Raw genomic sequence first — 15,793 nt, 5'->3', positions numbered from 1 at the left:
TTAAGTTTCATTTCAATGGAATGTTTTAAATATTTTTATTTAATCTGTTTTCATCATAAAAAGTAAGATGGGTGACTATTTTTATTCTTTATGCTTCAGTGTTCTCAGCCTAGTTTCCGTCGATAGTCTGAACGATGGTTTATAGACGTATTTGTGTGAGTTGAATAAGTTGTACCGACTGGGAGTTAAATACGTTTCAATGTATAGCGTATCGATATAGATTATAGTTAATAGGTACGTAGTCGTAGATATTTTTTAGAGTAGGGCAAATTGAATCTCTAGTGAATAAGTAAAGGCCTACACGATGCCTCTTTTTGGTAAAAAAGATTTTGGAAGGAAATCTAAAAAAGATGGCAAGGAGTCCGAAAAACAACCGTCCATTGAGGACAAGTACGTTGTTAAGGATCTCTTGGGGACAGGAGCTTTTTCAGAAGTACGTCTAATTGAAAGCAAGGAAAACGGACAATTATTTGCTTGCAAAATTATTGATAAGAAAGCTCTGAAAGGGAAAGAAGACTCATTGGAAAATGAAATTAGAGTACTTAAAAAATTTAGTGAAAACGAAAAAAGCGAAGGAGGTGATAAAAAGATGTTTTCACATCCCAATATCGTCCAGCTGCTAGAAACATATGAAGATAAAAACAAGGTTTATCTCGTTATGGAGCTAGTGACGGGTGGCGAGTTATTTGATCGTATTGTTGAAAAAGGCTCGTATACCGAGAAAGATGCATCTAATCTTATTAGACAAGTGTTGGAAGCCGTAGATTATATGCATTCACAAGGTGTGGTACACAGAGATTTGAAACCTGAAAATCTCCTTTATTATAGTGCAGAGGAGGACAGTAAAATCATGATAAGCGATTTCGGTCTGTCCAAAATAGAGGACTCGGGAGTTATGGCCACAGCATGTGGTACTCCTGGCTATGTTGCTCCTGAAGTTCTTGCACAGAAACCATACGGTAAGGCTGTCGATGTGTGGAGCATAGGAGTGATTTCATATATATTACTTTGTGGTTACCCTCCCTTTTATGATGAAAATGATGCAAATCTCTTTGCTCAGATTCTGAAAGGTGACTTTGAATTTGACTCTCCTTATTGGGATGACATCAGTGAATCTGCTAAAGATTTTATTCGTCACTTGATGTGTGTGGATGTTGAGAAGAGATATACATGCAAGTAAGTTAAATTATCAATTTAAATATTTTATCCTCTAACTGGTCTTTACATTTAAACATGTTGAATTTATGGACCTAATTATTCAAAATTTATCATTAAAGATTGATTTATTTTACAGGCAAGCTCTGGGTCATCCATGGATTTCAGGCAATGCCGCTAGTAATAAGAACATTCATGGTACTGTTTCGGAGCAGCTCAAAAAGAATTTTGCAAAATCCCGCTGGAAACAGGCTTATCATGCTACTACGGTTATCCGTCAAATGCAGAAAATGATCCTGAGCAGCAGTGGCTCAAGTCGCAATGTCCAGTCGAAGCCCCAACAATAGCTTTGCTTGTCAACAACCGCTTAATATGTGATTAAGGTACTTAAAGATATATTCCCTTATAAGTTGGTTCCCAACTAATTTAATGATAGCCATATATTACAACTCTTCAATTTAAGCCTGTAATTGATATTCATTGATGGGGAAAATGCCGGCAAGCAATATCTGGCATTTGTATTGCTAAATTTATATCATTGCATTAATAGTGGGTGTGTTTGTGACGGCTGAGTGTAATCACCCATTGTACAGTAATGGATGACAATCAACGAATTGTTAATATAATATTGGGCTAGTCAAGAAAATATATTTGAATATAAAATTATATTATACCTTCAAAATAATATCAGTTTGAAATGTATAATAAAATTTTTGCTATCCGCTTTTTTGCTCGCTATTCCTTGAATCTCACTCTTAAAGCCATGTCATTTATAATCTCTACATTTTACATGTCATTGTATATTAATGTGTATATTAAAGTATATAAGAGAATCTTCATTTACACTGACTATTAGATATTAAGAAAAAAACATTATCTTCTAAACATTCTATACTGGTAGATATGGTGAACACTTAATGCTAGGGTTTGTTGCAAGTTGTTATGAATTATAATTAATTAAATAAAATAGGACAAATATGGGCTTCAGTACATAATCATATATGAATCGTTACAAACGGTTGTCCGTGGAGTGTTTTAATACATGTTATTATCATCAAAGGACTATTAATCAAAAATTTGCTTGTTAGGAAATTGCTAGGATTTTTGATTGGCCGCTGTTTAAGGTTTATATCAATAAATTATGCAATTTGAATCATTGCACCCCATATATGCATTTGAGTGCAGTAAAATAATTCTCATAATAAAATTTTGCTGTACTTTAGTGTGTGTGCACGAGAATTCCCTATATAATCAACATTCACATATTGTTAAAGATTTTCCATACTCTCTATGTAAGTGATGTGTCTAAATCTGACTTATCTTGAATCTACAGACGTTTTAAACAAAGCTAACGTAATTTATTTTGTTATTATATACTACGAAATCGCTGTCATATCAATATTTTTAATCATAAATGATACATATTTTACAATCTAGAAAAATATTTTTTTCTGGGCCTAATGTAACAATTCAGGTGTTTTAAAACATTCAGTCACATGATGTGAATTTAATAAGTGTTCTTATTAATAAATCAATAAGATTTTACACATAATGGATTATATTTTGGCTCATAAAATATATTTTAGACACAAATTATTACAGAAATAAAACGATAATCTTGTGAACACATCTAAACGGCGAGCTACAAAATATATGTTATTCAAACTGTAGTATGTGAGTTACTATTGCTAGGTGCTGTAAGGTACTTATCTTTCATATGCCTTATTAATATTTTAACGTAACTATAAATTATCTACTCGTAATGTTGCATTTTGTGTCCCATATCTCTTCTATACTGTTCTATGTTTTATATATATTTTTTATATTTCAAACATTCCTCTAGAGGATCTGGAAATTATTGGTAACATACATTCCATTTTTCAGTATTTGCACTTTGCTATTGCGGTTAATACCTTAGTTGTGTATGGTCATAAAATATTTTTTTTTTATGTATTCCTTGATGAGATTTAGAAATGATGTAACTAATACTTTGTCATTTTACAAAAATACATTTTATTGAATATTAATAATATAAATTGTAACAAGATTTTTCCTTAATTATTTTCTTGGTTTTTTGTCTTCCGTCCACACCTTTCAAGATCATTTGAGCCCATGAAATATGTTATGAATCACCCAACGATTAATCAGACTTTAATGCTGTATTTAATTTTCCCTTAAGAAATATCCTGAAAAATATAAACGTGTCTTGTGTTCATGAAGGCTGTGACGGAAGAACTGAATTTAATATTCGTCTATTTAATAGTAATGTGATTAGGTAAAATTAAGATTTAAAAAAAAAAAGGATATATATATTCTTAAGTTTGTCGTCTAAAATTATAAAGTCTTAATAACCTTGCGAATCATGACATTGCTGTATTTCTTTACTGCCATTGCACGTAAATGATTTTATTAAAAACTCCTTCGTGCTCTCAACGAAAATAGATCGCATCATGTGTTATTGCCGATAACCTTTGATGTTTAGGTATCTTGATGTATTCGTTCCACACATGATAATTGCTTATTTTAGTTCCAAGTTACGCCGTGGCATTGTTTTCTGATTATAAAAATTAAACGAGCGTCTCGATTAATTGATTTGCTAATTAATAATCGCTTCAAGATTCATATGTAGCACTGATATTTACCGAACTGTCGACCGTGTTGTGTTCCTTAATAATTTTAGTAATAATACTTTTTTTTTTTTTAACACTCGATCTGGTCTGCTTCTAGTGATTATATCGACATTAAAATATTTTTTCTGTATCGAATATTATAGTAACATTATTATTTTTTTTAATACATTTTGTTACGTATCTGTATAATCTTTCTGTAATAATGTATTTTTTTAAAGCATCCTCGCTTTGTATTTTACGTAAATGTGTATAATTTATTTATTATAAATAAGTGTTGAATGTATAATCATATTATATGTATGTTATATATTTATTTGTGCCATTATATGTTCGTTGGAAGCCTTTTAACAATGCGTGATAAATAAATTTAGATAGCATAGGCATTACTTGTTCTTCTAAAAAAAAATATAATAAAAAATGAAATGTTAAATTTAAATTGTTGTGTATTGGAAAATAAATATATTAAGATCTATGTCGTAATAAGTATAAAAATATGCAAATTATTATGTACCTTATAATGTATCAATAAAAATATTATTTTAAATATTGTACGTAAAGTTATACAACACGTATGTTTATTTCGAAAGAGCGCACATTTGATAAAATTTAGTAAATTGTATTTTTTTCCCTTGTTCGTACGAATTTATTTTCTATACAATAAATACGAACTGTGAGACAGTGGTGTCTCTGTACAGACCTATCCTTATATATAGTAATATGCTTAGCCTACGTTTGCAACGTCGCATACATACAGACCGTTAATAGTTCTCCATTCATAAATTATAGTATTTACGTAATTTATTGAAAGATAAACGAGATATTCCACGTATGTACCGTGACGGTGCTACGTACTAAGCATACAGACAGTTCAACGATTCAAATATATAGTTGAAATAATAACAGACCTTGCCATATTTAAATGCGGGTTACTATACGAATTATATTTTTTAATCTGTAACGTTTATTTTTGTAATACAACACTCGCTCTCTTGAAGGTCATTCTATTGTTTCATTGCTGTGCCAAATCATATCATGATCAGTGATACATGTTATAATTTTTAATTAAGATAATCATATATTTGTTAGAGAATGTACTGAGATTATTTGTATCTTAATCAGATGGGATTCTGCGGTTCTGGGACTTATATATTGATGTTCCTGGACATAAGAAACTCGGTATTTCATTGTTTTTTTTTGTACATTTAATAATCGTAAGAGCATACTTAATATTACCTAACATTTACTATTTTTCGAAGGGTTATTACTTAAATGTGTTCTTAAATTGACACATTATAATTTTGTTAGCACAATAGTTTAAGGGCTGGGATAAAATTTTATTAAAATCGACAAGTCTTTATTTTATATAACCTTATAACATGACAGTTTCAACTTCCACCATAGTTTTATTTAGGTTGTGAGATTCAGTTTTGTAATAAAAATGTATTCGGAATGAAAATGCATTGTATTATGTTGTTAAAATTGACGCTACCTACTGACTTTGTAATCTTGTGATTTAGATTTTATACTTCTTGTTCTGAACAATCAAAATTTATAAGTAGATATTAGATGTTAGATCTATTTTCGATGTCATTGTAAATAAAATGCCAACTTGTTGAAAAAAAAAGCGTGTTTTATTTAGTACCATAACTGTAGTACATAAATTAAAATGACACCGAACGATTAACTATAAATATATTTGATAATTTTGTATATTTTGTATGGGAATGTTCATTGTAGTTCCTCTCCTAACAGCGACAGCTGTTTGAGGAATTGAGAAGCGTTTGGCAATGTCGTGGCACCGTAGATAATTTTTCTTGTCGTCCCACTTGCGGCTTGTTGCTGAAAATATAAGATAACGTATATAAAATTCAATTTAGGCTATTATAAGTAAGACGAATTTATTTCGTCTTTATCTATACATGCCATTGTCGTTGTACATTAGATATCGGAATGACGTGTTAGACAAAAATAAGCACTTAACGCAATTATTTTGTCATTGACATAAATATTTTTTTAGGTGAAGGGTATATTATAAACTATGGTTTGCGTTTCCGACTGGCGATCAATTGGGTGTTATAAATTTGATTTGGGAGTTTTTTTTTTCTCCAATATTTTTTAACAGTCGGTAAGATTGAAATTAGAAAATTATGCCACCTTAAAATAACCGTGTTAATTGTCGTCTAAAATTATTTTGTATGGCAACATTTGTTTGAATAAAAAATATACGAACAATACTTCTCGAGTCGAAAAACGTATAAATAAAATATATATTTAATCTAAAAATCCTGAACAGCGGAATTATAGTTTTAATGGACGTTTATGGAAAAAAAAAAATATATATATATATAAACAAAACAATTAGAGATGAAATCTTTAATATTTCAATGTTAGGATCGTAAGATATAATTGTATGTACACAAAATACCTTTGCGAAGTCTATCAGGTTATGGTATTCTATGTAACTGCCGCCGCCCACCACGAAGACGACGGCGTCAGTCGGCGGCGCGTGCTTGGCGCGTCTGGTCGCGTCAGCCCGAGCCGCTCTTGGATCCAACCACGACAACTCGCCCTCTGAACTGGTCAGCGCCGATTCCACTGAACGACTGACAGGCAGCTTCTGTTTATACAGATATTTAAAATTTCAGTAGATTGTAAATCAAAGTTTTAAAGTATACTTTGTATTAAAATATTTTCAATATATTTTTAATTCAACTAGTATTTTACACTGGAGATAAATATCGTCTTGTTTGAATATTTATTTCATACATTCTAAAGTCACGTGGTTATAGTAATACGTCATAGTACATCACCCTTCTTTAACCAGAGTATCTTGTGAAGTAGTTGTTCTAATTACTACGAAACTATGCATTAGACGTAGAATGATACATATATTTTTTTTATCTGAACAGTTGTTGATTATTCCCTACAGATACATATATGTACAGATACATATCCTGTGGAATGTTAGGTACTTCAGCATTTAATATTTTATTTATTTGAACATTTCCGTGTAGACATATAAATTCTTACACTAAATTAAAAACTGAAACTAAAAAAAAACGAAGTACATATATATGTATGTGGTTGTGTATTTTGATACAAAAAGCATTTCATAACTAAGTATATAAAAAATATATATTTTGTATACAGGTATCACTGTTCTTATTCACGCATTCGGCAAACATCTACTTTTATTTTTCAACTTCTTTTTAGCATTTTAATTTTCATTGTATCGAGTAATATTAATTTTAATTCCACTGCTACTAGTACATATTTGTCATTTTTATTTTTTAATTAATTAATGAATATAGTTTCTAAATACGAGTGTAGTAATATGACATATTAAAATTAAATATCCCGAAAAGTATTCCTATAAATCCGCGTTACATAGTCGCTACATTGACTGTTTAACTAAAATTAATATCTTACGAAGCAAGACAAAGTAAAGAAAGCAGTTTTATGGAAGGTAGACTTACATGTTTCTTAACAACCAAATTCTTAACTCCCTCCATAACGAACGACGATCCTTGTGATACTAATTTTGAAAACATTGATACGGTTTTTGTTCCGCCGCCTTCGTATTGACCCTGGCTTGACATTTTCGTAAAACCCCTGTCGGAATAATTAAATATATATAGAGAAATAACATATATTTCTATAATTGCTGAGAGAAAAATATGCATTTAACTTAATAGATTTCTAAGTAACAGAAGTAAATATTTAATACTCTTATTAAAAAATCTACCTAAATAAGTTTCAAAATAATATTTTCAAGCAATTAAAAACGAGATCACTGAGACGAGAGTTACTTCATTTACACAATTTATCTTGTCTCGCTGGACTTGTAGTATTCAATTTGAAAACTCACTTCCATCTCTTCATGTATGTCATTGGCTTGATGTCGCAATTTGCCGCGAGTAAGGCAGTTTCAAACTTCTTATATTCCTCCTCTGGTACTTGTGATGTACATAGATAATAAATAATAAATAGACGCATCTTATCTTCCTCTGTGCCAGCGCTCGTGTCAGTTATCAGATCCATCACAGCTTTACTTTCAACACCGCTGCTCTTACTCATTATCTTTTCTTCTAATTCGAAAAACGAATCTAGCCTCCTCGATTTTATTGCGTTTAGGATTGCTGAAATTGGCAAAAAAAAATTACTTTAAAAAAAGATTTTTGGTTATTCTTTCATAGTATATATAATTTTGTGATGACATTATGTAACTGTTGATAAAAAAAATATCTCAAAAGCTCAAATATTTCACGCATAAATTTTTAAAAAATCCACAAAGTGTCGGTTAACAGACGCTACTATAGGAATGGTTAGTCCGCTTGGAAATAGGTACTAGAATATTTTGCTACACGAATATTTAACGGCCTCTAAAGTAATATATATTAATATATATATATATGTACCTAAACAATAATGTGCTTATAATATATTAATTTGGCACTAGCCTGTAGCGATGGTGGTGTGCATATCAATCAGTCTCTTCTTCTCCATGAGCTGCGGCAATGAGTTCACAGCGCTGGTGAGTCGCTGAGTGTTGTCGCTCACCATACTCAAGGCGAGGTCGCTGTCAGCGTCCAGCCCCATAGAGTTCTTCAATTTCATGACCTCCGCCTCTGAACTCCTGAAAAAAAATATATACATATTCTGTTATTTATTTAGTCGTGTATAGTTGATGAGTACTTAAGATATTATTTCTCATGGTAATAAAATTTACAAGTAAAAAAAAGTCATCTGATTCTAAGTGGTTCTCGTCTCTTATAGATGAAGACGTTATATGTAACGAAGGGGAGTTGCGAATGGCTTTTCGAACTTTATTGATTTAAGAGAAACCTAAAGATAATTGAAATACACATATGGGTTTACTAAGCTAACTAAGGGTTATTACTCGATAGTAAATTTAAAGGTGGAAATACAAGTTTATTTAATGAGATCTAAGATTTTGCGAGTTTTATTCATTTAAATGAAACTAGTATTTTTAGGATAAACTACGCGTGATTTATTTTTGTAAAAATCTACATACTCCCGACGTTTCGGTTACTTTTCAACAACCGTGATCACGGGCAGACGAGATGTCAAATGTTACAAGTTGATTGTTGTGTGAGGTAGGGTCTTATGATGCTTTGGACTAGATATGATTGCATTAAAAAGTAAATGATCCTAACGCAAAAACCACTGCCATTCATAATGGCATTTCAGTAGTATTGGTCACTCAGATTTCTTAATTGAAAACTTAATACAATATTAAAAACTAAAAGTATAGAATTAAATAAAATAGCTAATAATTTTTCTTACATAGTAAAGTGTACAAAAAAATATTAACTGGCTTTATGTGATATATACATATAATGATTATAATACCTAATAATGTAATGAGCTCAAAAATTAATCAAGAAATATATATTTATATGAAATAAAATTATAGAACCTATATTTGTCTAGATCTTCTTGAATAGCTTCTGCTACTGTGGGGAACGGACTCCCTTTGTGTTCAGACCATAAAGGATCTTTAGAATCCAAGTCGCATGTTCGTGTTTTAACTTTCTGCCCTGGCATTGCTGACCCAGAGTTTTCTGGTACGACTGCTCTGAAAAAATACAATAGATAATTTATTTGTTTGTTAAAACAAAAAACAATGATATCAGGGTAACCTATGAAATGTACAAATAATGTGTTGGTTTCGTAATTTGATTGTATATTATGAGATAAAATAATTAAAGAGTTAGGTATATTAAATGTCCCGCTGTTGATTTAAAAAATATTAGTTGCATATTAAAGTATATGTCGATATATGCATATTTTTTTCATAATGTTTTATGTCAGCCTCCAAACTTGGACAAAATAAAAATTTAAATAAAGTTACAAGTGTTATAGAGGCTATCATTTTAATTGTCATGAGAAGATACATATCACACACGTAATAGGCATTGCTTGTTCTAAACATATAACATGTAATTTAATGATCTAATTCTTACAAACGTGCATTACTCAATATAAGTTTATAAATTTTATTGTTTCACGATTTGGTGAAAGTGCCATCTATCAAAAATAAAAAGAATTTTAGACTACTAGCGCCGCCTTCCAGTTAATGTGACCATAAGAGGTACTACTCGCTAGTTATTCTACATACAAATAACGACTTGGCCAATCTCGTGTTGCATGCAGAAAATATTTGTATGTACGTGTTAAAATTAAAAACCTAATCAAGTGCACAGAATACGGTGAAGCCTCGTTTAAAAAGTTATCATAATATACAATTGATTATAAAAGTATTTATATTGGCCGGTTTATTGTAAATTTCTTTTTTTTATTTTTTTTATTACCTTTCGGAGATTAAGTGTTTAATTTGTAATTCTCATTTTATTAATTCTTTATAGAAAATTTGACTTGTAAAGAGCGTGATATTATCGTACATTCTGCCTATCCTATCCAATATTTCTGTGCATACACCTAAGTGATAAGAATGAACATAAAATATTTGTAATAAAAATTGGAATTTATAAGAAATACACGTCATAGCTCAAAAAGATCAAATTATTTAATTTAAATATAAAAATTTAATATAATACAAACCTGTTCAATGATAAATCCAACACATCATGCGCCAGAGCCTGATAGGTCCATGTGTGATGTAATGGTGTTGCCATATCAATATTTCTGTCCAACAATATCAACATTGGTCTCGTGTAGCTAAAAGTTCCAGCCTGACCATGGAATAAATTATTTCTAGCATCCCAGAGATTTTCCCGCAATTTTTTGTCCAATTTCTTAGCCACCATTTCCGCTGCATTGCCTTTTGTACATCTAATTATTGGAACATTACCTGAAGATATTTATGAGAGTGTTGATATTTTTTATTTTAATTAATTGAATGACAAACAAAAGCAATGATTGCCAGTGAGAAATTTATTAAACCATACCGAGTGTGACAAAAACTGAAAAAAGACTTTCTACAATTTCATCCATGATTGCTTCCATTTCTGTATCTTTAGTATCTCCTTTATTAATTGCTGGAAAAAATACATTAAATATTTTTTTTATATTTTGTTGGCAAATAAATTCTTTTTTGAAGAACAATTGTATCATATATTTTATACATATGAAATTATACCTGTTACTTTTTGTTACAACTTTGGTTTTTAATATACAGACAAAAAAAAATATTTGTTTGAATAGCTTATAAAGAATTTTATATAGGAAAATTTATATAAAGTAAAAAAATACTCTTGTGTTACCAGTCATTACATACAACTTTTGTTTCCACAATAAATATTAAACTCACCATAGTATGACAATGAATCAGATTTCTGATGCTTCATTATGAACAGATCATCTTCCAGGCATATAAAATTTAAATACTGATCAAACACTTTATGAATACTCATAACAGAGTTAGACTGTATAGCCGAAGCAGCTAGATCTTCCAATTTTTGTCTTGTGATCGGTGATATAAAGTTTAAATGATACTGGTCATATATGCCATTGTCAAGGTCTTGGCATATTCTGCCAAGGTTTTCTTCTGTAGGCGCACAAAAGTATACTGCCGGCACTTCAGGTATAGAGTCTCGGTCAGAATGGAGTTGCCTGAATATGTGAATTACATAACCAATATTATTCATCAGCATAATGTAACATAAAATGCTACCCTATAAATTGATTACTCACACATGCAAAGTAACTCCCAATTCTCTGAGTTCTTTAATTGATATAAGGGGTGAAATAATATCTTGGCCCACTCTGTCAAAAATTAGTACTTTCCAAGTTGGTTCATTAGCCACTGCCTTTGTTAATGGCTGATTCAAGTTGAGCATCTGCTTCAACGCATCTAAAATAAATGTATAATATAGAGCGGATTGAAAATAAGTTGTATGCAACAACACAGTGTTATTATTGTAAATCTGTTTAATTCAACATAAGATTTGGACAACGGATTATTATATTCTATATTTGTCAACAATATAAAAGGAATCATCTTATTTTTAAGCGAGAATTTCCATCAAGATAGTTCAAGTATTGTATTTACTTACTGAGTTGGCGTTCCCGTAAGGTTGTCATTTTGTTGAAAAAAGTTAAATTCCATTAATTAGAATATCATTTAAGAATACCAATTTCACTATTGGCGTCTCTGTAAAGATAATTAAAGTTTTAGTTTATGCTCCTAAAAATCGCTCATTATTTTCTTAATAATTTCCATTGATGTCAAATTGACATTGACTTTAAGTGACACGTTGGCTCTGACAAGTAAAATTTATGAACAGATTTAAAGACTAAATATTAACAATAATGATTTGTGTTTTTAATTTATATATTACCTTTTGATCATAATTAAAAGTGTAGTATTTACATTATTGTTTTAAAATTATTTAAATATATCAATATCATTGATCTAGAGTCGATTGAGTAGAACTTGAAAAAAAAAATTATAAGAACATATAATTTGGCAGTGTTCTATGACTCCAGAGTAATTGAACTATGAAGCCATAGCTTAAAACAAAGTATATAGAAAGATAACACAACTTTCTTTTTCTCAGTGAATTGTCAGAAAGTATTTTCATTAATTATCGTCTAATAAATGGGAACATACGCCTATTTGTTTAAGTATACATATATATTATATTTTTCTTAAAATGTCTTTGGTATATATAAACTGAAACCACTTCTTTATTTACGGCATCACTTAAAAATGAAGGGATGGATAAATAGGACTAACATTTGTAAATAATGTTAGAAAAGTGAGAAATATTCAGATTGTTCTTTAAATAATTGTTGTAAGACAACATTTTAATTAGAGCCATTTCAACTAAATTATAAAGTTTAAAAATCTAATTGTGCTGTGTTATTTTCATGTTAATTACATTACAAATAATAGAGATTTGTCTTTTTGGTTAACAATTTTCTTTTTTTGGTTGAATAATCAAACTCGAAGTGGAAGTATATTGTTCAAAAACTTAGACACGCAAAAATGTATGCTGGCTACTTTTTACACACACATTCGAGATAATAAATAAGATTTTTATAATGTGGCAGGACTCGTGGGATTTGAACCAGGGGAATTATTTTCGTACATAAGGTTAAAGATATGAAGGCTAACCATCTCGAAACTAATTTTCTGTTGAGGCGTATCCACGTTTCACGTATTTAGGTCTGCAAAAAAACATGCCTAGCGTTGTCAACCGGAGAGGCTATAGAAAGAGTGGAAGACCTGATTTTTATCTGGATCGGAATTCTTGAATAGATTTCTAAAAACTGCGTTCTATGTTGTTCTGATATTTCAGTGCTGTCCTCTTAAGTTCAACGTATTAGAATTCCTTAAATCTGGAAAATACGTCTACATTGCACTCTAAAAGCCTGAAAAATATATTGTTGGTATTATTTTATATATGAGAGGTAATCTCTACGAATGTAACTATTTGTTCACTACAGTCCGTTACCCTAAATACCAATTTGTTTTGTGAGACTTCAAACTTGAAGCAAGTCGCATTACCAAATTTTCCATATTCACAGACGATTTAGGGGTTTTAACGTATTCGTGATCGTCACATTTGTATAACCCTATATGTGTACAAAGAGAACGTTCTGATGAGGAAATTTTAGACATTCATCATTACCCTTTGCTTAGGAAATCCTATCCTGGGATAAATGTGGGAATACAATATGGTATTTGCGTGTTTGGTATTCTTTCATCGAAGTACAAGATTTGAATTATTTTTTTCTCCTATCTTTTTCAGTCTGATTAAGACATTTTCAAAACATGTTTCATGTAAGTATGTCTGAGCCAGCTCGTCAGAAGAACTTCAAAAAGAGTGACACTTAGTCTTCTCATCAGACGCACTAAGACATTATTTTCTGTAACATAGCTAACATACAATTTCTGTCATACCAAGCCGCCAAGGGTCTCATTGTGAGAAACGAAATCTGAAGTTGAAAAGTATTTAAGTAAAGTATTTATATAATATGGAATAGAATATTAATAATGAATTGGTCTTTTAAGCCTCTATCCGCTTACAAACTTTTGTTTTCATCCTTTTTCATGACACGGCCAGCCTAAAGCGAGTTAGTAAATAAATTTCGTTTTATTGAGAAAAGTCAAGGGTTATTCAAGCTCTTTATGATAAAAAGGTCCGATATTAATATTAAGCAATGGACCTTCCCTGTCCTTGACAGAATTCTTCCTTACTAAATTTTGTAATGCTAACGCATCGCTATTTCTAGAAAAGCAGTCACAGATTAAATTTATGTTGTGAAATAAGTTGTTAGGAATATACAATATTACTTTGCTATATTTTACGTAAAGATCAAGGAATAACAAATCTTTTCTTTGGAATGCCTTAAAATTGAATTATGTATATATCTATTAAGCGAATAATGATTATTTATTATGATATATTAAATACATATTTAACATCGAGTGTTTACTTGACCATAAAGATTTTTTCAACAATCCTTTTTTACTATTAATATGAAATCTAAATATTTATACACTACCTTCCAAAAGTTTAGGAAAACCCTATTTTCATTAGATAAAAAAATTAACTCAAATAAATCTTTATTATACAAGTTCTTGTTACAGTTCATTTATTTTTACAATCGTGCTTATAGCAATTCTTATCAGTTATTCTGTACTTTGACAAAAGACACACGTGTTTTATGACCACAAAGGTTGCTGTACTGCCAATTGTTAATTTCTTAGAATTGATAGATACAAACATTGTTTTTGTTTTGAATTGTGATCAGTTTTTTAAAGTAGGTATATAATTTCATTCAGTATCTACTTTAGAGTTCAGTGTACTTTGTGAGGTTCATGTTACAGTAACATCCGTTGATAACTGCATAAAATGGCAAAAAGGAAACAAATTTCTTTTGAAGAGCGAAGTATTATTTATTCTTTGAACAAAGAAGGATATTCTATATGCCAAATTGCAAGAAAGGTTTTAATTTCATTTAAAGGTGTTCACTACACTCTTGCACGAAAGCGAGCTACAGGATAAAATCGAGATAGGAAGAGATCTGGACGTCCCAAATTCACAACAAAGCAGGAAGATCAGTTTATTAAAGTGTTATCGAAATGAGATCAACGTTTAACTGCGCCACAAATTGCTGCTATTTTAAATAAAACACGAGAAAAGCCAGTTTCAATAACAACTTTAAAGAGACGTTTACTATCTGCTGGCGTAAGAGGATGCGTTGCAGTCAAAAAACCAAGACCAACTATGAGAAAAATAGACTAGAGTGGGCTAAAGCACATGAAAAATAGACGGAAGAATACTGGAAAAAAGTCCTTTGGACGGATGAGTCTAAGTTTCAAATTTTTGGATCTACATAATAGACGTGTTTTTGTGCGCCGATCAAAAGACGAACGGACATTAGAAGCGTGTACTGTGCAGTCCGTTAAGCATGGTGGTGGTAGTGTAATGGTTTGGGGATGCTTTGGTAACAATAAACCCGGTCATTTAATTAAAATTAATGGAAAACTGAATAAAAAAGGTTATCGGAAAATACTGCAAGAAAATGCAATTTCAGCTGGAATGAATGTGATTGGCCGAAATTTCATTTTTCAGTAAGGTAACGACCCAAAACGTTCATCAAAATTATGTCAGGAGTTTTTACAGCAAGAACAAAACGAATTTTTTTTGCAAATTATGAAATGGCCATCACAATCTCCAGATCTCTCGCCTATGGAATTAGTATGGGATGAGCTGGATAGAAGAGTTAAAAGTCGGTGTGTATCGAGCTCCTCACAGTTGTGTCAACATTTACAAAATGAATGGAAGTCACTATACCCCGAATACTTCGCTAAATTAATCAAAAGAAGGAATAAAATTTGTGAAGAAATAATTTAAAACAAGGTTGGTCATTTTGATGAGGCCAAAATTTAATGAAAATTACATTATTTTTGCACTTTATGGTACTGAATATTTCTAACTTAATGTTAATCTAACGTTTGATTAAGATTTCATAGTGATAAATCATAACTTATGTGTTTTATTGTTGTTTTT

The 15,793-nt window shown here is 30.5% G+C and overlaps 2 protein-coding genes across 3 annotated transcripts; one reads left to right on the top strand and one right to left on the bottom strand.

Annotated features, from left to right (window-relative positions):
- Positions 1 to 115: 115 nt before the first annotated feature.
- Positions 116 to 5,135, top strand: LOC116768325 (calcium/calmodulin-dependent protein kinase type 1-like). Of its 2 annotated transcripts, XR_009753054.1 has the most exons (3): positions 116 to 959; positions 1,061 to 1,176; positions 1,295 to 1,435. XR_009753054.1 is itself a non-coding variant. In XM_032659012.2 (2 exons), the coding sequence occupies exons 1-2, from the start codon at positions 305 to 307 to the stop codon at positions 1,500 to 1,502; spliced, it is 1,080 nt and encodes a 359-aa protein (XP_032514903.1). In that variant the 5' UTR covers positions 117 to 304; the 3' UTR covers positions 1,503 to 5,135. The 2 variants fall into 2 exon arrangements, 1 of the variants encoding a protein (XP_032514903.1); XM_032659012.2 differs by having other exon boundaries at positions 117 to 1,176; positions 1,295 to 5,135.
- A 259-nt stretch (positions 5,136 to 5,394) lies between these two features.
- Positions 5,395 to 12,014, bottom strand: LOC116778577 (protein sly1 homolog). The gene is made up of 11 exons (XM_061523881.1): positions 11,825 to 12,014; positions 11,463 to 11,622; positions 11,080 to 11,381; positions 10,718 to 10,807; positions 10,371 to 10,620; positions 9,226 to 9,384; positions 8,246 to 8,421; positions 7,654 to 7,924; positions 7,262 to 7,397; positions 6,211 to 6,402; positions 5,395 to 5,624 (listed from the first exon to the last, which is right to left on the bottom strand). Exons 1-11 carry the CDS (start codon positions 11,850 to 11,852, stop codon positions 5,514 to 5,516), a joined length of 1,875 nt encoding a protein of 624 aa, XP_061379865.1. The 5' UTR covers positions 11,853 to 12,014; the 3' UTR covers positions 5,395 to 5,513.
- Positions 12,015 to 15,793: the final 3,779 nt, after the last annotated feature.

This window comes from Danaus plexippus, chromosome 4 (genome assembly GCF_018135715.1).
Source record: "Danaus plexippus chromosome 4, MEX_DaPlex, whole genome shotgun sequence".
Classification (NCBI taxonomy): Eukaryota; Metazoa; Arthropoda; class Insecta; order Lepidoptera; family Nymphalidae; genus Danaus; species Danaus plexippus.
The sequence above is the reverse complement of the archived record's forward strand: the minus strand, read 5'-3'. Positions and strand labels throughout refer to the sequence as shown.